At 57.7% G+C, this 27,079-nt stretch overlaps 2 protein-coding genes across 12 annotated transcripts in view; one reads left to right on the top strand and one right to left on the bottom strand.

The window, feature by feature from the left end:
• Positions 1-20,994, top strand: part of PIK3CD (phosphatidylinositol-4,5-bisphosphate 3-kinase catalytic subunit delta) — a 55,704-nt gene extending 34,710 nt beyond the window's left edge. For 5 of the 8 annotated variants that reach the window (XM_029065762.2, XM_029065763.2, XM_029065765.2 and 2 more), the window contains 22 exons: positions 4,002-4,167; positions 4,930-5,158; positions 5,275-5,501; positions 5,972-6,151; positions 6,514-6,663; positions 7,507-7,596; positions 8,200-8,421; positions 10,360-10,456; positions 10,607-10,761; positions 10,927-10,977; positions 11,205-11,372; positions 11,673-11,794; positions 12,158-12,301; positions 13,675-13,774; positions 13,867-14,045; positions 14,189-14,301; positions 14,591-14,669; positions 15,024-15,191; positions 15,450-15,573; positions 17,195-17,340; positions 17,659-17,791; positions 18,970-20,994. In XM_029065762.2, coding sequence (XP_028921595.1) covers positions 4,030-4,167; positions 4,930-5,158; positions 5,275-5,501; positions 5,972-6,151; positions 6,514-6,663; positions 7,507-7,596; positions 8,200-8,421; positions 10,360-10,456; positions 10,607-10,761; positions 10,927-10,977; positions 11,205-11,372; positions 11,673-11,794; positions 12,158-12,301; positions 13,675-13,774; positions 13,867-14,045; positions 14,189-14,301; positions 14,591-14,669; positions 15,024-15,191; positions 15,450-15,573; positions 17,195-17,340; positions 17,659-17,791; positions 18,970-19,107 — 3,153 coding nt within the window. In that variant the 5' untranslated portion in view covers positions 4,002-4,029 and the 3' untranslated portion in view covers positions 19,108-20,994. Of the gene's footprint in view, positions 1-1,853; positions 1,939-4,001; positions 4,168-4,929; positions 5,159-5,274; positions 5,502-5,971; positions 6,152-6,513; positions 6,664-7,506; positions 7,597-8,199; positions 8,422-10,359; positions 10,457-10,606; positions 10,762-10,926; positions 10,978-11,204; positions 11,373-11,672; positions 11,795-12,157; positions 12,302-13,674; positions 13,775-13,866; positions 14,046-14,188; positions 14,302-14,590; positions 14,670-15,023; positions 15,192-15,449; positions 15,574-17,194; positions 17,341-17,658; positions 17,792-18,969 lie in introns of those variants that run through there. The other 3 variants (XM_029065767.1, XM_029065769.2, XM_029065768.2) reach the window with 3 other exon arrangements.
• Positions 20,995-21,079: 85 nt separating this feature from the next.
• Positions 21,080-27,079, bottom strand: part of CLSTN1 (calsyntenin 1) — an 81,307-nt gene continuing 75,307 nt past the window's right edge. For all 4 annotated transcript variants that reach the window (XM_029065770.2, XM_029065772.2, XM_029065771.2 and 1 more), the window contains 3 exons: positions 25,259-25,394; positions 24,310-24,494; positions 21,080-23,128 (listed from right to left, as the gene is read on the bottom strand). In XM_029065770.2, the coding sequence (XP_028921603.1) occupies positions 22,931-23,128; positions 24,310-24,494; positions 25,259-25,394 (519 nt within the window). In that variant the 3' untranslated portion in view covers positions 21,080-22,930. The remainder of the gene's footprint in view (positions 23,129-24,309; positions 24,495-25,258; positions 25,395-27,079) is intronic.

Genomic DNA, 27,079 nt, shown 5'->3' with positions numbered 1-27,079 from the left:
ACTAGTTATTCTCTGCCCTGGTGTCAAAAAGTGGCCACTTTCTGACCCCACCAAAGAGGTTTGTTGGTGTCAGATGGGGGTTGTAGTCCACCCCCCCCAAGTCCCAACATTCCCATGCTCCTGCGGTCTGGGTGTCAAATACCTTGGGAGTTGGGAGGTGCAGGACTCCCCTCGGGTCAGGCACCAATCCGGCTGTGCTGGGATCCCACTAGGGCGGGAGGGCTGGCTGGGGCCACATGGCATTAAATCGTGGTCAGTGTGCCTCTTGCCACAGCCCTGGCTGGAGCTGTCAGGCGGCCTCTCCTTGTCCTCTGACCTCTGGGAAGGGGGCACGTTGGACTGGGTGGCGGGGATCCCCGTGTGCCCTCTGGAATGCCTTCTGCAGCTGGGAAGACTGAGTCGCTCTCTGGGTGAGGCCGAGGCCCTAGTGGTCAGAGCATCGGTTTGGGAAGAGAGGGGCTGGACTCCCTCAGGCAGAACCCCAGGGTCGGTGAGGGGAAAGGCACAGGGTGACGGAAAGTCGAACTGTCGCTGCTTTGCACCCCAACAGCCGCTGAGCATGGGGCACCCTCAGTCCTGCCAGGGCGTAGGTGCAAGATTCCCTGCTGCCAGGAGGAGGGCTGGGGGTAGGGGGTTGTTGAAGCCCAGAGGCTCTTCGATATATGAGATGCCCTCTGGGCTGGGCTGGTCCAGCTACAAGTGTTGGTTACATTTTGAACACAGGGCAAAAGGGGGGCAGGAGTTTTATGGGTGACCAGGACTGGGTGGGGTAGACAAGTTTCAGAGAGCCAACAAGCCAGAAAGCCACCGTCATTATTTCTTTTAAATGATATTTGCTAAGCTCTCACTATGTGGTAGGCCCTATACTGAGCACTGTGGAAAATAACAAGCTAATAATAATTATGGTATTTGTTGAGCGCTTACTATGTGCCGAAAACTGTTCCAATCTGCTGGGACGCAGTCCACTTCCCACATGGGGATCACAGTCTTAATCCCTATTTTACAGATGAGGTAACTGAGTCACAGAGAAGTGAAGTGACGTACCCCGGGTCACACAGCAGATAAGAGGCAGAGCCAGGATTAGAACCCAGGTCTTTCTGATTCCCAGGCCTGTGCTTTATCCATTAGTCCACGTTGTTTCCAAGGCCTTTTAAGCCCAGATGGGAAACACTCAGGTCTTGGTAGAGCCCTGGGTTGACCGAAACTGAGCGTCCCGCTCAGGCAGCCCCGGTTGCCCTTAGGAGTCGGCACCTACAACCCCTGCAGTGGACAGCCTCGTTCCACCTACCAACCTGTGAGTTGGTAGTATGGGGGGCGCTGGGCGAGTGGAGAGATGTGGCGAGGACAGTGGGCCAGACCAGAGAGAGGAGCCTGGCATCGGTTCTGGGTACTGGAGAGATGCATTGGCTGGTCCTCGCTGGGCCCAGTGATCCCTACAGAACTGTGGCTGGGCAGAAGGACAGGGTGGATTTGGGGGGTGGGAGAGGCAAGACGGCACCCAGCTGTCTCTGGGGTGGCATGAGGGAGAGAAAGTAGTATTGTGGCTACTGTCTAGTTTCCTCTCAAGTCCTCTGAGGAGCTTGTGGCTGAGAGCTGACCCTCTGGACCACGATGGTGCCAGCCATCCAGTTGCTCTCCCCTCCATGGGGTGGGGAATGCAGAGTCCAAGAGGGTGACCAGACCCCACATTTGCCTGGAGCCCCAAACTTAAGAGCGGGGTCTCACTTGGTACCAGGGAGCTAACCTGAGGGTCGACCTGCAGCCTGCAGGAGGGGTAAGGGAGAGGGATTGAGCTACAGTGAATGGACCACCCAGGACATCGCTCCAGTGTCTTCTCTCTGCCCAGCAGCATGGCCTATTGGGGAGAACACAGATCTGGAATTCAGGATACATGGGTTCTAGTTCCAGTTCTGCCAACAATCTGCTGTGTGAGTTCAGGTGAGTCCCAAGCTCTCTGGGGCCCCAGTTTCCTCATCTGTAAATAGGGTAGCAATATCTGCCTCTCATAAAACTGCCATATGAGTTCCAAGTGGTGTTATTATAGTGATCCTCTCTGGAGCTCAGGTTAGCTGCCCCAGGGCAGGAAGGTGGGGCAGGAAAGAAGGCCAAGGGCGGAACCTGACATGAGGGAGCCCCTGAGCTTCCAGGCCGCGAAGCCTCAATCATCACCCACAAACCCTGCTGCCCCTCCCACCAGCGCCCTGGGGCTGCTGACCCCACACGACCATCTTAAGAGAGTCTGGGCTCTGGGCTGTTGCCCCTGGGGCCCGAGCCGTGGCCGGAGCTGCTCTCTGGCCCCTGCTGCTCTCCATCCCTGGGTTGCTGCGGTTTGAAGTTCTGGCCATTTCCGCATGTCTGGATGACTTGTTTACAAGGTTGGGGTCGGTTGGCACCGGAGGCCTCGCTGTTTGGATCCAGCTTCCCATCTGCCTGCCCGCTTGTCCGGAAGCCCGGGATGGCGTGGGAGTCTGGGAAGCTCCCAGGGCCCTGGCAGACTGGTGGCGCCCAGTGCCCCAGAGGTAGGGTGGTCCAACCCAGGCAGGGGGCTGCTGAGAGACAAGAAGCAGATCTTTGGCAGCGAGGCCTCCCCGGTGGTCCTGCGGAGCAGTCTGTGCGTGGCGGGCTCAGGGGTGATGGCAGAGAGGAGAGAGATGTGAGGAGAACGGACTTGGCTAGGGCCCCAGCCTCTGCCTCGGGCTGGATGGCTTCCGGCATTCACCTTCCCAGCTGATGCCTGTCAGCACCCTAGGGGTACAAACACTGGGCATCTATGGACAGGAGGGGCTGTCTGCCTGGGCTTCAGGCAGACCCCAGGCAGAGGGAGTACGAGGGATGGCGGGTAGCAGGGAAGGGAAAGAGCCCATTTCGAACCTCAAGGGGAAGGCGTTTCTGCACTGGAGAGATGGCACCAGGCACTCCTGGACACCTGTGGCCTCTCCATCCCCGAGGGCACTGGGCAGCTCTGGGTGGCTCTCAGCACCCGGTCCACAGAGCAGCAGGACTTCCCGTGCAAGGCCCTGGTTGGCCCCTCCCGGTTCTCCCGCCCCCTCCCCTGCCGCAGCCACTGCTCTTCTGGGCCTCCTTCCCAAAGGGAAGTGATCCAGGATGTTCTCCAAAAGGGGAACCTGGGAATCCACCCCCTCATGTGGGGAAGGGGATGTGGTCTCGGGGTCAGAGGAAGTAAGTGCCAAAGCCTAGAAAGAGAGGGAAGAAGCTAGCAGGTGCCCCGGGGCGAGGGCTCTGGAGGGCAGTGTCCCCGTGGCCATGACCCATGGCGAGCCCACCCCTGCTCGGCCGCGGCCCAGCCCCGGCTGCTTTCCCACGCACTTTGCTTCTCTTCCTGGTCATTTCTCTTGGGCTTTTCCCTTTCCGCTGCCCCAGGAGTTGTTTGCGTGCCGGCTGCTGCCTCTGCTGCTCCTGCTTTGTTGATTTCTGGGATTGCGTGTCGCGAAAAGACACTGTCCCCGATTGGCCGGGGGCCTCCCTGCAGCATGGAGGGAAGGACTTTGTCAGCTCTGGGCCCTGGATCTCGGGTCCTGGCTCTATCTTCCCTATCCCCCACACCGACCAGAGAGTGACTTAATTTGTTCCACGCTACCTGCTTGCTGGGAGGTCCCAGTCCCAACCCCAGTCCTGGCCCTGGCCCCAGCTGCTTCAGTCTGATCGGCCTGACCTGGACATGACCTTGACAGGAAGGGCAGGAAGCAAGTTTGGATCTGCTGTTTTGGACTCCTAGGGCAGGAGGCACAGATGGGGAAACTGAGACTTGGAGCAGGGATGTACCTTCCTCGGTCGGAGCCGTGGTCCACTGAACCCGGGGTCTGTCTCTCACTGTGGCAGCTAGGTTTTTAAAGGAACCATCCTTGTGTTTGGGGATGGATTCCCCCACATCCCGAACTCATTATGGCCAACTTGGCTGTGTTCCAGATGTCCTGAACTTGTTCCTCTAGGACCCCACCCTTAAGTGGATGTTAACACCTCTCCTCCTCCTCTTCTTCCAGGGCAAGGGGGAGCTGAGCAGTGAACAGGATGGCCCCCGGGGTCGATTGCCCCATGGAGCTCTGGTCCAAGGAGGAAAACCAGGTGCTGGTGGATTTCCTGCTGCCCACTGGAGTCTACCTGAACTTTCCCGTCTCCCGCAATGCCAACCTCAGCAGCATCAAGGAGGTATCTGCTGCCCACAGCTCCTCAGAATCAGAGCCCTTGGGCACAAACACTCAGATCTGGGAGAGGGAGGGTGTGTTGTGAGTGGCTTGTGTGAGGTCCCTGTGATGGTGCAGCAGGGTGTGTGCATGTGTGCCTGAGAGGTGCTGTTGGTGGGGCTGTGATATCTGAGGACTCCGCCCTCCGCAGGGCATCGGGGCCCAGCCTGCCTGCTCCGGGGAACGGTTCCCTCGGCATGCCACCCTACCGGCTCCCTCTGCCCCTTCCTCCTCCCCAAGGTGGGGCTGGACATCACAGAGCTGGGAGGGTCAGGTTCAGCCCGAGCTCCGGGAGCCCCCAGGCGGGACCGGACACCTTAGCTGAGCATCCTAGGCATAGGCTTCTCTGGCCTAGGTCCTCAGACGATGTCCACTCCACTTAACACCTGGTCCCTGGACAAGGGAGCCAGTTCTCATCCCAGTGTCGGGGCAGGGAAGCAGCTGGCTGGACTCCCTCACTCTGTGGCAGGAAAGGATTAGATGGCCCTGGTCAGGGCAGGTGTTTTATACAAACCCGTCCTAACCCGCCATGCACCCTGGATTCGTGCCCAGGACTCAGGTGCATCTGCCCGCCTTGTGCAGCTGTTGGCTCCTGTTCTATCAGCATTTCCAGCCCAGTCCTTGGGGCTACTGCCAGGCCAGAGCACCTTCTCCCCCCCACCACCCACAAACAATCAGGGAAGCCGGCTCCTGCCCCGGCCCAGCCGACGGTGGCCTTGTATCCCAGATCCTGTGGCGCCAAGCGAAGCGTGAGCCGCTGTTCCACATGCTCAGCGACCCCGAGGCCTATGTCTTCACCTGCATCAACCAGACGGCGGAGCAGCAGGAGCTGGAGGACGAGCAGCGGCGGCTCTGTGACATCCAGCCCTTCCTGCCCTTCTTGCGCCTGGTGGCCCGGGAGGGCGACCGCGCCAAAAAGCTCATTAACTCCCAGATCAGCCTCCTCATTGGCAAAGGTCAGCACTTGGGTTGGGGGGTGGCGGCAGCGGCTTCTGGGTACCCCAGTCCTGTCCTCCCCGCCTTGCCACTCCGGCTCTTGCCCCGCCTGACCGTGGCCCCCTGTGGCCCCCAGGCCTACACGAGTTTGACTCCCTCCGTGACCCGGAAGTGAATGATTTCCGCTCCAAGATGCGTCAGTTCTGCGAGGAGACGGCAGCCCAGCGGCAACAGCTGGATTGGGAGGCCTGGATGCGGTACAACTTCCCCCTACAGCTGGAGCCCCTGGCCATGGCCCGGACTTCCGGAACCTCGTTCCTCTCCAAGACCATCTTGGTCGTCATCAAGTTCGAGGGCAGCGAGGTGAGAGCTTCCCCTCTCCTTTTTGCCCCAGAGCTGGTTTGGGGTTGGGAGAGCAGGAACTAAGGAAATGCTTCCTGAAGGCTGAAGCCCTCAGGGTGCAACCCACCCCGACCCTCATGGGTCATCCCCAGGGTCACCAACTCTGGGCAGCACCTCTGTAGCCAGATTCCGGGAGCGAGGTCTGTGGGGCTCTACTCAAGGCAGTTCAAGTTCAGGAGAACAGCCTCGATCCATCACCTTCAGAGTGTTTCCGGTCTCTCTGACCTACAGAACGTTTCCGATCCACGACCTCTAGAGGGTTTCTATGCTTCACTGGCTGGCGGCCCGCCAGGGCATCTCCTCTCCTGGCCCGGGATCCTTGAGCCTAGCCACTGCTTCCCACTAGCCCTGCCTGCCCGCGTCCCCACTTCCCGGCCAGAACCCCCCTCCTGCCCCCAGGCCACTGACTCCTCCTCCTCTTCCACCCGCAGGAGAGCTTCACCCTCCAGGTGTCCCTCAGGGACGTCCCTCTGGCGCTGATAGCCGTCGCCCTCAAGAAGAAGGCCACAGTCTTCCGTCCGCCGGCCCTGGAGCGACCCGAGGAGTACACCCTACAGGTGAACGGGAAGTACGAGTACCTGTATGGGAACTACCCCCTCTACCAGTTCCAGGTGAGGCCCAGGGTCAGGGCCTCCCAGGGTAGGGAGGAAGGGCAGGACTTCCTGGAGGTGGAGGTGGGGTCTTCTGAGGCAGGGGCAGGAGTTGGTTTCTCTTTCCTTGTCTAAAGATGCCCACGCAGCACCATTTGCCCTCTATTCAGCCCTCTGAAAGCCCCCCACCATCTTTGCTCCCCAGAAAATGCCCCAGCCTCCAAGGACTTTGGAGCTTACACTGCCGAGAACTAGGATGAGGCCAGGGCCTCAAGGAGTCTGGTGGGGGAGGGGAGGATGGAGGGAGGGTTCAGGGGGCGGGTCCCAGGGGTCTCACAGGGCTGGGCCCCTGAGGGCATCTTTCTGTGTCCCCTTTTCTCCAGTATGTCTGCAGCTGCCTGCACGAGGGATATACCCCTCACCTGACCATGGTTCACTCCTCCTCCATCCTCGCCATGCGGGACGAGCAGAGCCATGGCTCTGCCCAGGGCCCCAAGCTCCGCCCCAAGCCGCCCCCCATCCCCTTGAAGAAGGTGAGCCCGGGCCTGGCCCGCCTCCGGTCCTGACCCCGGCCCCGGGCCCATTCCACCCTGATGGCTGCGGGAGGAGAGGCACCTGCCCATCACCCCCTTGCAGCGATTTCTCCTCCCTCCACCTTGGAGTCCAGAGTCCTGTTCCCGCTTTGGGCCCTGGGGTTGTCCTGCCTTTCTCATTTCCTACTCTCCCTTTGGGAGGGCCCTATGGTGCCCCGGGGCCAAAGTGCAGCCCCCAGCCTCCTGTCCGGCCCCGCTGTCCTCTATCTCCTCCTTGGCTGCTCCCGCCCAGTCCCCTGCCCCTTTTCGCCTCTGCTTTACACTCCAGGTGGCTGGTCACACTGCAGCTCCTATCTGGGGCTGAAACTGAGATTCTTCCCAGCAGCCTCGTGGCAGTCTGGCCTCCTCCCTGGTTGTCCTGGGAGTTTGGCTCAGTATGTCCATAAGGAGAGCTGGCTGGACTAAGACCTATGGGCTGAGTGATAGTTGGGCTCAGCAACAGGGCTGTAGTTAATCTGTCGCATCCCAGCTACGCTGCCCCTGACCTCTCCTGTGCTCCTTCACATTTACCAAATACCTTTCTGGGGGCCTGAGCAGGGAGAGACTTGTTCTCTCCAGCGGTCCAGCCAGATTTTTCCTCCCCAACCACTCCCAGCTTCGGGCCAAGCTGAGCGCTGCCTCCCCCACAGCCGGCCTCGGTGCCCCTCTGGAGCAGCCATTCTGGGAGGAGTTGGCCCTGAATGCCGTCTCTTCCCCAATTGGTTTGCATCTCCCCCTCCCCTACGCGTGTCTCCCCCGCCCACCCCAGCCCCGGGCCCGAGTTGAGTGCCTTCTCCTCCCCAGCCGGCCTCAGTGGCCCTCTGGTCCCTGGAGCAGCCGTTCTGGGTGGAGCTGGTCCAGGGCAGCAAGGTGAACGCGGACGAGAGGATGAAGGTAGGGGAGCCGCCGGCCCGTGAAGTGACTGGTGTTTTGCTGCACAAATAAGGCTGCTGCATTTCCAGCCCCAGGGGAGAGAACGGCTGGGGCGAGGGGGGCGGCGTGAAGCTGCCTGACCACATTACCCAGCATCCTTCCCGAGAGTGGTTTGTGCGATGGTTCAAAACAGGAAGAGGGGAGGGGGGGCCAGGCTAGCCAGTCTTGACAGGCGGCTTCTTAGAAATCTCCACCGCCTGAGTTCTGGGTATCTGCCTTGCCGGGGAGTTGTGATGACCACACCGTCCCCAGAGATATGGCAGGAAGAGGGGATGCCGTGGCCCTTCTGGACTGGGATGGGGTAATAGAGGGCTGGGGGTCTTGTCCCACTACAAGCAGCCCTGAGTGACCCTGGTGGTTGAGGGGAGGGGATTCAGGATGGCGTCTTTCAGTTACTCCCCCCGGCCCAATGCACCCACCTGCCTGGAGGGGATCTGGGACTCTTGCCCATTCCACCAGAAGGGAAACCGAGGTTCTGGAGGTGCCCAGCTAGTCTGCCCCAGGGCTGTGGAGATCAGCAGGGTCTGGGGACTTTGAGTTGGTACCGACCTCCTACCCCTGCAGCTGGTGGTCCAGGCCGGCCTCTTCCATGGGAATGAAATGCTGTGTAAGATGGTGTCGAGCTCGGAGGTGAATGTGTGCTCGGAGCCCGTGTGGAAGCAGAGGCTGGAGTTCGACATCAACGTCTGCGACCTGCCGCGCATGGCGCGGCTCTGCTTCGCCCTCTACGCCGTCATCGAGAAGGCCAAGAAGGCCCGCTCCACCAAAAAGAAGTCCAAGAAGGCCGTACGTGGGGCGGTCTCGGGGGAGGGTCAGGGTGGCCACGGGGTTGTGGAGGAGGAAGCTCTCGTACCGGCAGCCTCACGGTGACCCCAGGGGCCGGGTTCCGTTTCTGGGATCGCCCGGGAGGATGGGGAGTGGGGCCGGATTGCTTCAAGGGGTGGGATGATTTGGGACGGGCCTGCAGAATGGGGGATCTGGGCTGGGACCAGAGCTGCAGGGCAGCTGCTGTGGATGTTGAGGCAGCGTTGGCTTGGGTGGAAGGGATTCCCCACTCTGGGAGGTGAGAAGGGGCCAGGGCAGCGGGGCTGACGAGAGGCAGCATTCTGGAAGCCAAGAGCGGACTGAATCACTCCAGGAAGCAGACCAGTGTTTTGTGTGTGAGTCACTTCAGGCCTACTTGGTGGAGGTGACTCAGGAACTGCTGACTCAGCTTAAGTGCTTGATCCAAGTCCCCCATCACCGGGTCCCAACCTGCCCCGAGACTGGGGTTAATGTGGTTTGTTTGGGGGATATGTGTGGGGAGTGAGTTGAGGGGCAGAGCAGGGTTGAGAAATGTCGATGTAGTAAGGGCTTCTGGGAGCTTGGAAGGAGAATGGGGGTGGAGTGAGGAGGGCCACTTCCTTGCCCCCCAGGAACCCAGCACTGACTTTCTGACGCCCAGGCTGGTCTCCTCACCCTGCAGGGGAGGGGTTTGGGAGTAAGGGGAACCCAAGGGAGCCCAGACCCTCTCCCCACTTCCCTCCTGTCCCAGACAGGCGATTCATCAATCAGTGGTATTTAGTGCTTACTGTGTTTAGGGTGCTGTACTAGGCCCTTGGGAGAGTATTATACAAGAGTTGGTAGACACATTCCATGCCCAAAAGGAGCTTAAAGTCTAGAGATGGGGAGAGGGACAGTAAAATCAATTACTGACAGGGGAAATGGCAGATTGAAGGAATATGTACAGTGTTGTGGGACTGAGGGTGGGGTGAATATCAAGTGCTTAAAGAGGTACAGACCCAAGTGTGTAGGTGACGCAGAAGGTAAGGCAGGTAGAGGAAATGAGGACCTAGTCAGGGAAGGCCTCTTGGGGAAGATGTGATTTTAGGAAGACTTTAAAGGTCAGGAAAGTGGTGGTGGTCTGTCAGAGAGGAAGGCAGTGTGGGTTGAAGCCGAGGTCTCCTCACCAGGAAAGGCCAACTTCCATGGGATGAGGGCAGGGTTCAGTAGCCCCTGGCAGACTTGGAAGGGGCTGGTGGGCAAGCTTTGGAGAGCTACAGGTTTTGTTCCTATCGGAAGCTTTCTTAAAAGTGAGTGAGGCTGGGCATCCGGTCCAGACAGCCGAGGGAACCAAAGGTCTCTCTGTTGGCCGGTAGTGGCTTGTTGATTTGCTTTGGGGAGACCATTCATTCAATAGTATTTATTGAGCGCTTACTATGTGCAGAGCACTGTACTAAGTGCTTGGAATGTACAAATTGGTAACAGATACGGTCCTTGCCCTTTGACGGGTTTACAGTCAGCCAGAGGGCTCAGTCCTGTTTTATAACCTGAGGTCTGGGAGAGGCTGGAGGAAGGAAGGAAGGGAGAGCCCCAAACCAGGGCATTAATTAATGGTATTTTTTGAGCACTTTCTGTGTGCAGAGCACTGTACCAAGCACTTAGGAGAGTACAGTGCAACAGAGTTGGTAGACATGTTTTTTGTCCATGAGGTCCCAGTGTTGCTGCCACAGTTTTTCCCACCAGTCCTGGGTCCTGGGTCTGCCCGGGGGCTTGACTGGCAAGGGACTTGCAGCCTCTAGTAATAATAATAATATAGTAGTTAAGTGCTTATTATGTGCCAAGCACTGTTCGAAGCACTGGGGTAGATACAGGTTAAGCAGGTTGGACACAGTCCAACACGGCTTCTGCTGGAAGCCCCCTTCCCCAGGTGCCCTGACCCTCACACCCCTTGACCCCACCCAGGACTGCCCCATCGCTTGGGCCAACATCATGCTGTTCGACTACAAGGACCAGCTGAAGTCGGGGGAGTGCTGTCTGTACATGTGGTCCTCTGTGCCGGGTATGTGATGGGCCGGCGGGCCGGCCAGGCCGGCCCTACCGGGCTGGGGGCCCGAGTGATGGGGGCCGGGGTGGGGAGGAGGGCAAGAGAAGAGGGGGCCTGCTGGTTGGTATGAGCTTCTCCCCTCCCCACTCCCCCTTTGCCTCCCAGATGAGAAGGGAGAGTTACTGAACCCCACGGGCACTGTGAGGAGTAACCCCAACACCGAGAGCGCGGCCGCTCTCGTCATCTGCATCCCCGAGGTGGCTCCGCATCCCGTCTACTACCCAGCCCTGGAAAGGGTGAGCGGGGGTGATTGTGAGGAGGTATGGGTCCTGGCCCTCTATTCAGCTGGAGCTGTGACTGTCCAGTGGAAAGACTCTTCCACTTCCCTGTGCCCGAGGGCTCAGGCCTGCGGCAGGGGCTGCCCCTGGCCCCAGAGTCCCTGTGAGGACTGAGCCGAGTGTTTTTGGGGTACGTTTGTGTTGCAGATCCTGGAGCTGGGGAAGAACGGGGAGCACGCTCGGTCCACCGAGGAGGAGGTATGGCCCCCTCCCTGCCCTGCCTAGTGCACTCAGCCAGGGGCACCTCTTGGCCACAGGCTCTTCCCTCTAGGGGGCCAGTGGGTGTCCGGGCTCAGGCCTGCTCTCTGTTCTCCAGGGAGGGGCAGTAGACCCGGTTTCCTGGACGGGCTCCCCCCCAAACCCACCCCCACACAGCCTCCCGCCTGCCTTGGCCAAACCCCTGAGCCCCTGCCCCTCCCTTGCAGCAGCAGCAGTTGAAGGAGATCCTGGACCGGAAGCTGTCCGGGGAGCTGTACGAGCATGAAAAGGACCTGGTGTGGAAGATGCGGCATGAGATCCAGGAGCAGTTTCCCGAGGCGCTGGCCCGCCTGCTGCTGGTCACCAAATGGAACAAGCATGAGGACGTGGCCCAGGTCGGGGGGGGGGGGGGCCCGGGTGTCCCGGAGGGGGCCGTGTGGGTGCTGGGGAAAGGGGAGGGTCTCTGAGCAAGGATTTGGCTCAGGTGAGGAATGGGAGCCCTGGGAGCACCTCTGGGCAAGTTCCAAGTGAGGGCGGGATCCAAGGGGCGAAGGAGGGGGCATCTCTGCACGAGGATGTGGGCGGGGTGACTGGCAGGGCCCAGGGCTATCCTATAGGTTGCCGGGGACAGAGTTGGGAAAGTCTCTGCCTCTTAGCACACCAACCCTTCTCTTGCCCAACCCTGCTGCTCTCAGATGCTCTTCCTGCTCCGCTCTTGGCCTGAGTTGCCAGTCCTGAGTGCCCTGGAGCTGCTGGATTTCAGCTTCCCAGACCGCCACGTGGGCTCTTTCGCCATCAAGTCCCTGCGGAAACTTACGTGAGTGCCTGAGGGGGTTGGGAACGCGAGAGGGTATTGGGGCCCATTCATACTCCCCTGGTTACCCAGCAGAGTGCACAATCCAGGGGCCCGTACTCCTGGCTCCGCAGAGGATGAGCCCAAGGTGATGGGATAATGGGGCTGCCTGGGACTACACTACCCATAGACCTCTGGGCTTATTCTCTCTCCTTCTCTACTTGGTCTTACACTGAGGTGACTGTGACATCCCAATTCCTCAACCTGTTTCCTGGCTCTAGGGCCTTCTTGGGCCCCCAGGATACCCTCCTCCCTAACCCTCTTGGGGTTGGGGAGCTCCCAGCTGGACACTGACCACTCTACCGCCTCCCCGCTAACCCCGTCCAGGGACGATGAGCTGTTCCAGTACCTGCTGCAGCTGGTGCAGGTGCTCAAGTACGAGTCGTACCTGGACTGCGAGCTGACCAAGTTCCTCCTGGACCGGGCCTTGACCAACCGCAAGATCGGCCACTTCCTCTTCTGGCATCTCCGGTATGTGCCCGACCGTCTGGGGAATTGAGAATGAGGGCAATGGGGGCTGGCGGGGGTTAGGAGAGAGACAGACAGACTGAAACCTGCCCCTACCCCTTCCACCCCATTGACAGCTGGGGAAACTGAAGCCCGAACAAAGGGCTACAAAGTGGGGCTGAACTTGGAGCCATTGTGGCGATACGGGGAGGCCGGAAGGACTTCGGGGCTGTGTACTCCTTCCCTTTGGACTTGGGCTGGACCGGGCTGGACCTCCTGATACCAACGGGCACTGTAGCCTCCGGGCTTCTGGCCCGGGGTCAGTCCACAGAGCCCCTACTGTGGGTGGAGCAGGGGGCTAAGTGCTCGGGGGAGAAAACAGTAGAGTTAGTAGACACAATTCCTGTTCCCAACAGGTTTAGAGTCTAGGAGGGTAGTTGTAAGCACGCAAGTGTGAAGGTGGTGCAAGAGTGCTGAAGTGACATGCAGTAGGTAGAAACTTCTTCCTTGCAATTTATGTTAAGTTCTGGCTCCACTCCTTGATAGTTAACTCCTTGTGAGCAGGCAGCAAGGTCTTCTAACTCTTCTGTACTCTCTCAAAATCCTGTGCTCTGCACACTGTTGACACTCAATACATTGATCGATTGCTTGAATGATAATCTGAGGATTAGAAATTAATTGGGGAAGCCTCCTGGAGGAGACTGATTTCTGTAGGGCTTTTAAGATGGACAGAACAGTTTGGGCAGGGAATTGTCTGCTTATTATTATATTGTACTCGCCCAAGTGCTTAGTACAGTGCTCTGTATACAGTAAGGGCTCAGTATGATTGAATGCATGATTGGTCTGCCGCATGTGAAGCAGAAGGGAATCCCAGGCAAGGGGAAGGGCATGAGCAAGAAGTCGGTGATGGGGAGAGGCACAGTGAGTAGGCTGTTGGAGAGGAAGGAGGAGTGTGAATTGAGGTGTGGAGGGAGAAGCGAATGGGTTAAGTAGGCAGAGAGCTGAGTGAGTGTCTCGGAGCTGACAGTCAGGAATTTCTACTCCATGTAAAGACTAGTGGGCAACCATTGGAGGTTTTCAGGGTGTGCAGGAGGATGTTTTAGAAAAACGATCCGGGCGGCTGACTGAAGCTTGGCCCAGGAGAAGGGAGAGCCTGGACTAGGGAGGTCAGTGAGAAGGCTGGTGCATGAATCAGGCTGAGATAGGACTGGTGGCCTTTTAGCTGAGAGGAAGGGGCAGATTCTGGGCGGCTGGACAGACCTCCGGCAGGATGTGCCGATCTCTTGGGGAACCCTCCTCGCCAGCCTGGGCTCCCACCCCGGCCTGGGCCTGCCCGTCGGCTGCTTGTGCCGGGCTGGGGGGTGATCGCTCTGCCCTGACCCATCCACCCATCCCAGGTCGGAGATGCACGTCCCATCGGTGGCCCTGCGCTTCGGGCTCATCATGGAGGCGTACTGCCGCGGCAGCAACCACCACATGAAGGTGCTGATGAAGCAGGTGAGACATCCGCCCCCCAACCCCAAGCCCCTCCAGCCTGTCACCTCTCCCTTCCTCCCAGACGCTGACTCTGCCTGCTCCTTCCCCGTCAGGGTGAGGCGCTCAACAAAATGAAATCGCTGAACGACTACGTCAAAGTGAGCTCCCAGAAGACCCCCAAGCCCCAGGCCAAGGAGCTGATGCACACGTGCATGCGGCAAGAGACGTTCTTGGAGGCGCTTTCCAACCTGCAATCCCCACTCAACCCCAGTACCTTACTGGCTGACGTCTGGTAAGACTCGGACCCCGCTGGACCTAGCCCCGTTCCCTCGGCCGGGCCCCTCCCTGTGACCCGGCGGGCCGGTCCCGGAGCCCCCGAGCTGGGGTGGGAGGAATGGGTCGACACTGACGGCCCCTGGGGCCCCCTCTCCCCAGCGTGGAGCAGTGCACCTTCATGGACTCTAAGATGAAGCCCCTGTGGATTGTATACAGTAACGAGGAGGTGACAGGGAGCAGCAGCGTGGGCATCATCTTTAAGAACGGCGATGGTGAGTCGACGAGGTGGCGACACTCGGGCTTCCGGGGCCGCCCGAATGGGGCCGGTCCCTCCTGGAAACAGACACTGGCTGGAGGCTATCCTCCTTCCCGTTAGGTCTGGACTAACCTCTCCGCTCTCCCTGTGGGGAGCCAGAGGGAGCAGACGTGCCACCTCGGGCCTTCTGGGAACCCAGTTGGGGTCAAGCCCATGAGGAGAGTGGTGGGGTCTGGCCAGGGACGGGGCTTGGGCCTGGAGGCCCTAAGGGACGTGCGTATGTCCTCATGGGGGTGGCTTGACAGACCTCCGGCAGGACATGCTGACCCTGCAGATGATCCAGCTGATGGACGTGTTGTGGAAGCAAGAGGGGCTGGATCTGAGGTGAGTCCTGGCCTCACCCCTTGTGAGGCTGCCGCGGAGCTGGGGGAGACGCAGAGCCATGCGGTCAGGGGAGGGCAGCTGGTGACAAGTCACTCAGCCCCTGCGGGGAAGCCCTGGAAGAGTCGGGTGGGCAGGCAGGGTGTTGTTTGGGGTCTTTGGCGACTCGGAGTGATGCTGCCTCGCTCCCATAAGCCTCGCGCCCCAGGGCCGTGTCCAGATCGGCAAGAGACTCTGCCCTGCTCTCCCTCTTTCCTTCCCCTCCCTCGGGCTGGATGGGGCCAGTGCCAAGGCCCGGGGATCAGACAGCCCCCATAAAGCCCCCTCCTCAGCCGTGGCTCTGGCCTCCTCCCGCAGGATGACACCCTATGGCTGCCTCTCCACGGGTGACCGGACGGGGCTCATCGAAGTGGTGCTGCGCTCGGATACCATCGCCAACATCCAGCTCAACAAGAGCAACATGGCCGCCACAGCCGCCTTCAACAAAGACGCACTGCTCAACTGGCTCAAGTCCAAGAACCCAGGGTGGGTCAGGGCACATCCCCGAGGCACAGGCCCGGTTCCTGGGAGAGGCCGGGGGGAGCCAGGCCCCAGGGGCAGGGATGGAGAGGACACAGGCTCACCGGGGAGCCTGTAGTTCTGCTTGGGGGTCGGGGATGAGGAAGGGTCTGGGTCCTTAGCATTTCTGGCCAGGGCAGGGCAGTCCTGGGGTGGTCTGTCTCCTGGGGGGGTCTGTCTGCGCAGCTCCACCCTCGACTGACTGTGCGCGGGGTCCACTCCCAGGGATGCTCTGGAGCGTGCCATTGAGGAGTTCACACTTTCCTGTGCCGGCTATTGTGTGGCCACCTACGTGCTGGGCATCGGGGACCGGCACAGCGACAACATCATGATCCGGGAGACCGGGCAGGTACGGCGGGGTGGGGAAGGCAGGGAGGTGCCCTGCCAGCAGAGGGCATAATTCCGGGGCAACACACCTGCATTGACAGCGATTGGGCAGGGTTGGTGATTTCCAAGTCTTCCCAGCAGGGGGCATAGAGAAACAGGGAATGTGACCCCCTCCCCCAATTTTGCCATGGCCCAATCAGTGGTATTTATTGAGTGCATACTGTGTGCAGAGCACTGTACTAAGTGCTTGGGAGAGTAAGACTGCCAGCCGCGTTCACCTCCCTCCCACCGCCATCCTCCAGAGGGGTGGGGTGGGGGGGACACCGGGCCCCACGCAAAACGGAGCACCGGGGGCCCAGGGAGGGATAAGAGTGAGGCGTGGAAGAGACCACGGAAGATGTCGAGGGGAGGGCAGGCGTGGGCCTAAAATGGATGCCAGATGGCTCAGTGGAAAAAGCCCGGGCTTGGGAGTTCATGGGTTCGAATCCCGGCTCTGCCACTTGGCAGCTGTGTGATTCTGGGCAAGTCACTTAACTTCTCTGTGCCTTAGTTACCTCATCTGTAAAATGGGGATTAACTCTGAGCCTCTCGTGGGACAACCTGATCACCCTGTAATAACAATAATAATGTTGGTATTTGTTAAGCGCTTACTATGTGCCAAGCACTGTTCTAAGCACTGGGGTAGATACAGGGTAATCAGGTTGTCCCACGTGAGGCTCACAGTTAATCCCCATTTTACAGATAAGGTAACTGAGGCACAGAGAAGTAGCTACCCCAGCGCTTAGAACAGTGCTCTGCACATAGTAAGCACTTAACAAATACCAACAATATTAAAATATAACAATAAAAGACACATTTCCTGCCCACAACAAGCTTAGAGTCTAGAGGCGGGGAGACAGACGTCAATACAAATAAATAAAATTACAGATATGCACATAAATGCTGTGGGGATAGGAGCAGGGAAGAACAAAAGGAGCGCAGGAGAAGAGGAAAGGGGACGCTTAATCTGGGAAGGGCTCATGAAGGAGATGTGCCTTCAATAAGGCTTTCAAGTTGGGGGAGAGTAATTGTCTGTCGGATTTGAGGAAGGAGGCCGGACGAGGGGTCGGTGGCAAGATAGGCAAGATGGAGGCACAGTGAGAAGGTTGGCATTAGAGGAGCCAAGTGTGCGGGCTGGGTTATAGTAGGAGAGTAGCGAGATGAGACAGGAGGGGGCAAGGTGATGGAGTGCTTTAAAGCCAAGGGTGAGGAGTTTTTGTTGGATGTGGAGGTGGATGGGCAACCGCTGGTGTTTTTTTGAGGTGTGGGGCGACATGCACTTGTACTAAGCGCTTGAGAGAGCACAGAACGACAGAGTTGCAGCTCCTCTAGCCTGTAAGCTCACAGTGGGCTGGGAACGCGTCAGCCGACTCCACAGTATTGTACTCTCACAAGCGCTTAATATAGTGCCGTGCACAAAAAAGCGCTCAGTAAATACCGTTGATGATGATGTCAGCAGTCCATCTCCTGCAGGCCCAGAGGAAGAACTAGTGAGGTTCTGGGCCTCCTGGGCTCTGCCCCTCCCGGCCCTCGCCTCCCCAGAGCCCCTATGCCCCCCAACCCCCACCCCACTTGTAGTTTCTTTGTCTCTCTGCCCCCTACAGCTGTTCCACATTGATTTTGGCCACTTCCTGGGGAATTTCAAGACCAAGTTTGGAATCAACCGGGAGCGTGTCCCCTTCATCCTCACCTACGACTTTGTGCACGTGATCCAGCAGGGGAGGACCAACAACAGCGAGAAGTTTGAAAGGTAGGCAGGGAGAACAGACTCTGTTCGGGTCGGGAAAGCGCCCGGGAAGCCCGACGAGCCGCCTCGGGGCCTTCTGGGGACTGAGTTGGGGTCAAATCCCACGGGGAAGTGGCGGGGTCTCCGGCGGAGGAGCCACCAACTCCTCCCAAGACAGAGCCGTCCCTCCCCCCAACCACATCAGAAGCAGGCGTGGCAGCTGTCCTCAAGGAAGCCCGATCGGGGGGGATGGTGTGGCTTGGTGTGGCTCGACTGGCCCCGGGTGGGGCCCCCCCTGGGCCCTGAGGCAGGGGTTGACATCTGCACTTGGCTCCCGGGCAGGTTCCGCGGTTACTGCGAACGGGCCTATACCATCCTGCGCCGCCACGGCCTGCTCTTCCTCCACCTCTTTGCGCTGATGCGGGCGGCCGGCCTGCCCGAGCTCAGCTGCTCCAAGGACATACAGTATCTCAAGGTAACGCCTCCGAAGCCCGCGTGGTGGAGAGATGGTGTGCAGAAGGCCAGTGCCAGCTGGGCCCTGGGGCTCCATCAAGTTCCTGCAAGTTGAGCCCTGAGGCCCCAACTGCCCTCACTGGTCTGGCCTGGGCAGACTCTGGGAACTATTTCTCCCCCACAATGGGCACTTCACCTATCTAGTCTCTTTTCTGCTCCTTCTCTGCTCCGTCACTACCAAGAGGCCATGAGTGGAGAGAGGGGACGAGATGGTGATGTTCACGCTTCATTGGAAGGCTTGGCCTTAGGCCTTGAGAAGGCAAACCCACGAGGCTGGGCTTCTCTGCTGACCTCTGTCCACTCCCAAGCAGAATAATAATGATGGTATTTGTTAAGCGCTATGTGCCAAGCACTGTTCTAAGCACTGGGGTAGATACAAGGTCATCAGGTCATCCCACATGGGGCTCACAGTCTTAATCCCTGTTTTACAGATGAAGTAAATGAGGCACAGAGAAGTCAACTGACTTGCCCCAAATCCCACAACTGATACATGGCGGAGCTGGGATTAGAACCCCTGACCTCTGACTCCCAAGCCCTTGCTCTTTCCACTAAGCCACGCTGCTCCTAGAAATGCTGAGAAAAATAATAATAATGATGTTGCTATTTGTTAAGCGCTATGTGCAGAGCACTGTTCTAAGCGCTGGGGTAGATACAGGGTAATCAGGTTGTCCCATGTGAGGCTCACAGTTAATCCCCATTTTACAGATGAGGCAACTGAGGCACAGAGAAGTTAAGTGACTTGCCCACAGTCACGCAGCTGAGAAGTGGCAGAGCCGGGATTCGAACCTATGAACCCCAAGCCCGGGCTCTTGCCACCGAGCCACGCTGCTCAGGGGTACGGCCTGTCCTCCACCGGGCCTAAGAGGTGTCCCAGAACTTCGGCCTTAAGCTCACGGGCCAGCCCTGGCACCTAACGCACCTTGTTGCACCTCACTGTTGGCCTTGGAGAGATCTCTTCCCTGACGGGTGAGGGAGAGCTGCCCCGGACCCTTCCAGTCTGGGAGCTCAGAGCCCACAGCCTTGAACGGGGCTGAAAGTGTTGGGGGGAAAGACCCCGACTGAGAGAAACAAGTAGAAAGGGAACCGGGCCAGGCACAGCCTCCTCCAACTGCCCCATCTCCCCCATCTCCTCTTCCTCAGGACTCCTTGGCTTTGGGAAAGACGGACGACGAGGCACTGAAGCACTTCCGAGTGAAGTTCAACGAAGCGCTGCGGGAGAGCTGGAAAACCAAAGTGAACTGGTTGGCCCACAACGTCTCCAAAGACAACAGGCAGTAGCAGACCCCGTCCCCGACCCCAGCACGGCCACCGTTCCCGGTAAACAGCCCCGACCTCCTTCCTCCCGGATACGGCCGAGGCCCTGCCCCCCGCCCGCAGGGGCGTGGGACCCCCCGGCCGTGGCCGTGGGAGCGGAGCAGGGGGCGCGGGGCGAGGAACCTACCCAGTTGCTGTTTGTTTACACTGAAAAGAAATCCCTGCAGTTATTTATTTATGACCCGGACTCCTAAGGGCCAAAGACCAGCTGCCCCCGGCGACGTCTCGACGGGGCCACACGCAGGTGGAGGCTGGAAGCAGCATCGCCGGGCAGGAGAGGGAAGCCGCTGCCTGGCCCTGAGGGGGGAAGGGGCGGGGGAGCATGGCGGTGGCGGCGTGAGAACCACCGCAGGCTGCTGCTGTGAGCAAGGACCGCGGGGCTTTCGCCCCGCGACACTCGAGTCTTCCCGGAGGCCGATCCTGGGAACGTCGGCGACGGCTCCATCCTGGGCTCCGGTGGCGCCGCCTGCCGCCTCACCGCCCTCAGGGTCTCCTCCCTCTCCCCGTCCCCCACTTCCCCAACACCCCCGAGACCTGGCCAGCGTCTCTGCCGGGGCTCTTCGGTGGCAGGGTGGAAAGGGGCAGGCACCCTCTCCACCCCCCGCTGCACATGTGCACTATCTGGTAGCTGCTAGTACCTAGGCCAAGCCTGGGGGCTCTCACTGTGCATTCAGGGATGCCTGTTGGGGCTCTCCCCTGCCCACCCAACCCCACCTCTCAGCTGTGGGCAGGACGTTCCGCTGCCCGAGTTCAGCATCGCCGAGCTCTCCGGCCGCGGGTGGCCGGGACAAGCCCGTTCCCCTGGCCCCCCTCGAGCTGCCCGCGACCCTGGGACTGCTGTGGTTTTGTGCTTTGAACCTTGGAGTGGAGGGGGCTTCTGGCCCCCACCTCCGCCAGCGGGACCAGTCGGCCCGGCCGCGCCGTCTACCGGCTCGGCTGCGGTTTTGTTCCACTTTATGTGCAGCCCGGGGGCTGGGAGAAAAACCTGTCCAAGTGAAACTTTGGCCTCGGGGCAGGTTCCCTCCAGAGCAAAGGTTGACCTCGAAGCTGGGCGGAGCGGGCACGACCCCCCCGCCTTCTTCCTGCCGCCGCCACAGTCGGGTCGTCATTCACCCACCCCACGACTTCGTTTGGAAGTTTTCTTTCCAAACAGTTCCCTGAGCCATTAGGACTTCCTGCTTGGGACAGAGAAAGAAGGAAAGGGGAAATTGTGGAATCTTCCCCTGGAGGAAGGAAAAGCAGGTGGCAGCCGACTAGACTCTTTCAAGCTTCCGGGACTGATGCCGAGGAGCTGGCCTGAGCCCTGCGGTCCAGGGGACGGGGGCTTGGAGAACGGCCGCTGTCTGCTTGGGGGGGGCCGAGGGTTTTCGGGACAGAAGAGCGGAGGACGAAGGGCCGTGGGGACGGTTTTAGGTTAAGGCAGCTGCTTCCTGTTTTGCGATCCGTCGCTCACAGATCGGCTCCGGATCCACCTTCCGTCCCTCTCGTCCCAAGCCCAGCCGGAGTGCACTTTCGTTCCAAAATCAGTACAAAAACTAAGCCCCATCTAGCTCACCTGGTTTCAAATAGGAAAAGCCAAGACTACAACTTTATTTATTTAAACGGGTTCGTGTGCTCCCTGGCTCTGGGCTGCACCCCTTTGCACATACACAAAGCAGTTCTCGGTTGGAGTGTACAGACTGTATGTGCCTAGTTTGAAGAAATACTTTCTATTTTTTTAAATCATTTCATATTTCTGTAAGTAGAGGGAGTGTTGTGTGTAACTGTGACTGTGGGTCAGGACAAAAGATCTGGGAAGTCTTAGAATGGAATGTGGCAGCAGATTTTTTAAAATAAAGTCTTTTTATGTCATTCTGCTCTCTGTTCCAGTTTGGGAAGGGAAGGAGGGGTGGGGCCCCGGCCCCTCCTGGCCCTTGGGAAAGATGACTGCCAGCCCGACTTAGAACCAGAACTTTATTGTAGCTTATAGACTCGCCAGACTGACCTATCACCATAAACACAGCGGCAGATTTATCCCCACAGTGGCTACAGACAGCATCGGAAAGTTCACCTTCCAGCAGTGTTAGCGTTTAATCTTCGTCGGTTTTAGTCTAAATACAGTAGCTACAGTGACAGCTTAGGGAAGGGTCGATCTACACATCAACATTAACACAGGACACCTGTCAGACATAAGTTAAAAGTTCCCCAGTTGACTTAAAACTAGCAGTTATGTCATCACAGAAAAAGTAGTCAAAACCATTTTTCCCCAGTTTTAGAAATCGAAAATTTTACACTTAAATGAAGGAGAAGATTGGATGGATGACTCGCTGCCGCTCTCGGACCCAAGGTGGCCGGGACCCCCTCGGGTCACCAACCCCCCTCCCACCCTACCCCACCCCCAAACTTGGCTTCCGGAAAGCAGCCCCGGGTCCGAGAAGTCTAGAGAGTCGGTGGGATAATGCCCCTCGCATCCGTTCCCCTCCCTTCCACCTCGGTTCCAGTGGTCAAGCTGACAGGGCCCAGGGAGGCGTAGCCCTGCCTGACGAAAAACCCAGCGCTCACCCCCCGCGGCTCATAACGCGCTTTTCTTTTCCCACAGCTACTGCCGCGGCGGCCCCACGTTCGGAACCCCATACTTGGCCCCGGCCGGTTTGTGCCGTGGAGGCTCAAACCATGCCCCGGGCGGAAAGCGCTAAGTTATGGCGTGGAGACTACAAGCTTACTACATCCAGAGTTCAGGTCCCCGCAACAGGATTGAGCCGGCCGGGCCTTGGCAGGAGTGGCTGATCGGCCACGATCCCAGCTGTGCCTGCCCACTGGAAAGGAGGGGGGCGGGGTGGGTGGTGAGGAACTGCTTCTAGACCAAGGAAGCTATCCACCATCTGACTGGGCAGTTGGGGACGAGGCAGGGCAGCCCCCACCTCCCGTGACCTCTTGGGCCAGGCTTGGCCCGTCCAGGCCCCGAGAGGTCAACGGGGCCAGGCCCAGCCTGGATTTCCCGTTCCCGACTCTCCCCGGGCCGCCCCGGCCCAGACCAGATCCGGCAGGGCTGGGCTAGGAGAAGGAACAGACCCACCTCTGCCCCTCGGGGACCCAGCCCAAGGGAACCCAGCCCCCAGGGCAACTGCGGGGGCTCTTCCTGCTGAAGACCTGGGCCAAAGTCAGCCCTGCCCCAGCCCCTGGTCTTAGGCAACTCTAAAACCCACTCCCTGTTGCACTCCCACAGCGGATATAATTACATAATCCCAATTTATTTACAAAATATTAAAAAGTCTGTTAATCCTCTACATATTAACCCCCATCTTGCCACTTTCCACATGCACTAGTTTTGGGAAGAAAAAAAAATTCTTAAAAAAAAAAGAAACGAAAAGAAATGTTCACCAGACTGAAATGAGCAATTTTTTACCCTTTGTCAACAAGTCAAACCGCTGCAGCTTTGGGGAAGGAATGAGAGAAGCAAAGTCAACGTTGTTTCCAGACACGTGTGGGCAGGTCTGTGGAGCCACAGTCACTGAGCTGAGATGACGTGAAGATAAAAGTGCAAGGTGGTTCCTCACGTGATTAAAAAAACAAAAAAATCCAGTCCAAGGAAGTGCAAGGTGGGGGGGAGGGAGGGATAGTTAGGGATCAAGCATTGGGGACTAGCCAATGAGACACAAATGTCTGGGGGTGTCTGTCCAACTACTGGCCACAATGGCTTCTTACCCCCGCAGGACAATGGAGGGAGCAGCAAGGAGGATGGAGGTCATCGGCGGGCGCCGGGGGAGCTTCCAGAGCAGAAACAAAAGGACAAAGGGAACAGCTGGGATCAATAGCTCAGGGTGGAGTCGTCCCATTCCAGCTGTTGCTGTCTGTTAACATTTTGCTGATCCTCCTCTTGCCCCGCTTCCTCCTCCTCGCTGCTCTCCGACTCTGCGCTGGTGATGTCGTCGTCTTCCTCTCCATCCTCGCTCTCTTCCTCCTCCTCCTCTTCTTCCTCTTCGCTGCTGTGCTGGTCCTCGTAGGTCTGACACACAGACAAGACAAACACGGCAGATCCTCACACACCAAATCAACCCCTCCTCGACCCCGTAGTCCCGGGCCCCATCAGCTCAGCTCCCCAAAACCATGGCCTAGTGGATAGTACCTGGGCTTGGAAGTCAAAAGACCCGGATTCTAATCCTGCACAGGCCTTCAGTTTGCTGTGTGATCTTGGGAAAGTCACTTCACTTGCCTGGGCCATAGTTTCCTTATCTGTATAATGGAGATTCAATTCTTGTTCTCCCTCCTGCTTCGACTGTGAAGTCCCACGTGGGACAAGAACTGTGTCTAACTTAACCCGAATCTATCCCAGCACTTAGTACACTGCTTGGCACACAGTAAAATTGCTTAACAAACGTCACCGTGATTTTTATTATGATGATTAATAAGAGGGTTTAACCTGGGAAGTTTCCACTCAGGCCCTGTCCAGGAGCCAGGTGGGAAGCAGCTTCCAGGGCAAAGACGCAGGTGGAGCTGCTGACTACAGGCAGCCACAGAAAACCCTTAAGACTGAAGGGATGGGGGAGAAACCAGGGTTTGAAACCTGAGAAAACAAAGTCCCTCTTTCGGAAGAGCTCATCCTGGCCGCAGACAGGATCCGCCCTGTATTCCAGCAGTGCTTAGGTTTCCTCTCACTCTCCTGGCACTCCCCTGAGGAGGGAACCCCTTTCTCCACTGGAGTCACTCTCCCTTCTGCAGGGGAGCCCGACAGCAAGTGTCCAGCAGACTGTTGGTGGGCCAGAGATGGGAAAAGGAAACTAGGCCTCCCACACGTCTTTTCTCCCACAGTCTGTGGCTGGACCACCCAGGCCAAGCAAGCTCTCAGACAGCAGTGTCCCCTCACCCTTCCTCTAAACCCTGTTTGCAACCTGTGACCCCGTGGCTATTCCAGTTGGTGGTCCCTTCCCGCCCCCAGCCCCACAGACTGACGGGCTGCAAGAGCAAGACTGCGGCCGTGACCTTGGCTGGACTATATTCCAGAAGCCGAGCTTAAGCCTTCCCACCGCATGAATGAACCGGTGCTGACAACGCTCTTGGGAAGGGGCATTCTATGGATAACCCCTTTCCGGGCAGAAGGCCCATCGGCTCTGGTCGTCCAGGGGATGCTGATGTTGGAGGAGAGCCGCCCGGGGGCAAGCTCTCCCCCTTACAAGTCAACAGGCCTACCTCCATGGGATTCACGGTAATGGTCAGGGCAGAGTCATCCCAGTCCATCTCGTTCTCTTTCCCGGCATCCTGGTCACGCAGGGTCTGCTGGTGTGCAGCCCGGATCCGGAACACACCCAGGATGATCATGAAAACCAAGAAGCTGACACACACCACAATCACCACCGTTGCGGTACTTGGGACCACTAGGAAGAAACAAGAAGAAGAAAGGAGATGAAATCCTTATTCTCACTAATACCATGGCAGTGAGATCAAGTGGGCCTGAGAGGCTAAGTGAGTGCTAGCCATCTGGTTCCCAGAGACAATGCCTGGCTTCCACATCTGGCCCGACCACACACCCATCACTCAACCTCTTTGAGCCTCTTTCTCTCTCTATAAAGAAGGGAGAGATATTACCTGTCCCAGGGGGAGGGAATGTAAAGTTGATCAAATCCTGGACATGAAAACCCTTTGCATTCCTAGGAACCACGAGAAGCAGCATGGCCTAGTGGAAAGAGCACGAGCCTGGGAGTCAGGGGGCCTGGGTTCCAATCCCAGCCCTGCCACTTGCCTGCTCTGTGAGTTTGGGCAAGTCATTTAACTTTGCTATGCCTCAGTCACCTCATCTGTAAAATGAGGATTCAATTCCTGTTCCTCCTCCTACTTAGACTGTAAGACCTGATTATCTTGTATCTACCTCATACCTCAGCATTTAGTACAGTGCAGGGCACATAGTAAGCACCTAAATACCACAATTATCAACGAAGGTGCAGGAGTCTAAGCTGATACTGCTGAACAACGTGGCCAAGAAGGCCTGCCACAGACAGGACCACCGAGTTGATTCCAAGGTGCCCTGGTGGATAATGTCCAGGGTTAGCCCGGATGCAGGCGCACCCCCCAGGAGCCCCTTCTCGGATGCCGGCCATTGGACAGAAGTGTATGCCGCGAGATGCCCAGGCTAGAGGCTTACCTGAAAACGGATGTGGGTTTGCTAGGTTGTGCCCGGAGAGATCGACAAATGAGTGATGCACGGGATGGACGAACTGCGGTTGGGCGGCAATGTGATTGGCGTGTTCCCCCGAGTTGGCTGTGTGGATCACGTTCACCTACGGTCAAGGGACGACTGCTTAGTGGGTTGCCTGATCCTGCTGGACCAAGTCCTCCCAGGTCAGGAGAGCCCAGCCCTCTCCCTCCCCTGCTGCAGAAAAATCTGTACTGAGCCCCTGGGAATTCACGACAGAAAACAGACATAGTCATCCATTCCCGCTGCCCTCAAGGAGCTTACAGTGACCCAGGGCATTAAGCAATTGACCACCCGTTTTCCAGGACCCTTGTGGTGTCAAAAATAAACGGTAATACAGACTGTGTGCCGAACGTGCTACTAAAGGCTTGAGAGAATGCAAATGGGTTATAAGATAAGATCCCTATCCTCAAGGAGCTTACAATCTAATCAGTGAAGCAGACAGAAAATCTTTTTCAGACAGAAGGAAAAAGAGAATGGAAAGATTGATGTGTGGGTGAGCAATGGCTTACATGGTGGGTATGGAAGTCAAAGTGAAAAGAAGTGTGGCTGATAGGTATGAGTGCACAAGTGTGGAGGTGGCACGAAGGTGCTGTGGTGATAACTGGAAAGATATGATCTAGGGAGAACAATAATTTATCAGGGAGGGCCTCTTGGAGGAGGTGGGTATTTCAGAAGGGCTTTGAAGATGGGGGAGAACTATGGTCTGATGGATTTGAAGGGAGAAGGAAGGAAGGACAAAGGGTATGAGCAAGGGGTGAGAGGCAGGAGAGATGAGAATAAGGCACAGCGAGAACCTTAGCCTTAGAGAACCAAACAGTGAGAGTTGGGGTGAAATTGAATAGAGTGGGGATAAGTAAGGAAGTAAGGGAGAGAACTGAGTGCCTTAAAGCTTCAGTTCAGGAATTTCTCTGCTTGAAGCGGAGAAGGCCAAATTATTCCAAGTGTGAGGAGACGAGAGCAAATTGATGTTTTAGAAAAAAATCATCTGGGCAGCAGAGTAAAGTATGGACTGGAGGGAGGAGAGACTGGAGGCGGGGAAAGCAATAAGGAGGCTAATGCAGTAGTCTTGTCAAAGTGTGATGGGCATTTGGACAAGGACTGGGAAATGCGGAGGAAAAAACCAACAGGATACAGTGACAGAATGAATTGTGAGAGTGGAAATAAGAGTCAGGATAATGCTAAGGTTGCAGGTTTTTGAAGACAGGGAGGGTGGTGGTGGTGTCTACTGTGATGGGAAAGTTAAGAGGAAGTGAGAATTGGGGAAGGAAGATGAGTTCAGTTTCCATGTGGAAATATCCTGGAGGCAAGAGAACTTGCAGAATTGCCAAGGATGTGAGAGAGGTTGAGTTTAGTGACATAAATTTGGATGTCATCAGCAAAGGGTGGTACCTGAACCCCTGGAAGCAGATGAGCTCCCCAAGGATGTGAATGTAAAGAGGGAAGAGTAGGGGGCCCAGAACAGAGCCGAGGATCACACACAAGAAGGGAGTGACGGGGGTAAAACAGCCAACAAAAGAGACCAAGAAGGATCGGCCAAAGGCAAGAGGAGAACCGGGGAGAACTGTATCAGTACAATTAAGGCTAGAGAGAGTTTCCAGAAGAAGGGAATGGTTCACAGGGACAAAAGCAGCTCAGAGGTCAAGGAGGATTAGGACAGAAAAGAATCCATTAGTCTTGGCAGCGGTGACCTTGGAGAGTGCAGTCTTTGTGGATTGAAGGGGATGGAAACCAGATTGTAGGGGGTCAGGAAGGGAGACGGAGGAGAGG

This window comes from Ornithorhynchus anatinus, chromosome 5, assembly GCF_004115215.2.
Source record: "Ornithorhynchus anatinus isolate Pmale09 chromosome 5, mOrnAna1.pri.v4, whole genome shotgun sequence".
Lineage (NCBI taxonomy): Eukaryota > Metazoa > Chordata > Mammalia > Monotremata > Ornithorhynchidae > Ornithorhynchus > Ornithorhynchus anatinus.
The sequence above is the reverse complement of the archived record's forward strand: the minus strand, read 5'-3'. Positions and strand labels throughout refer to the sequence as shown.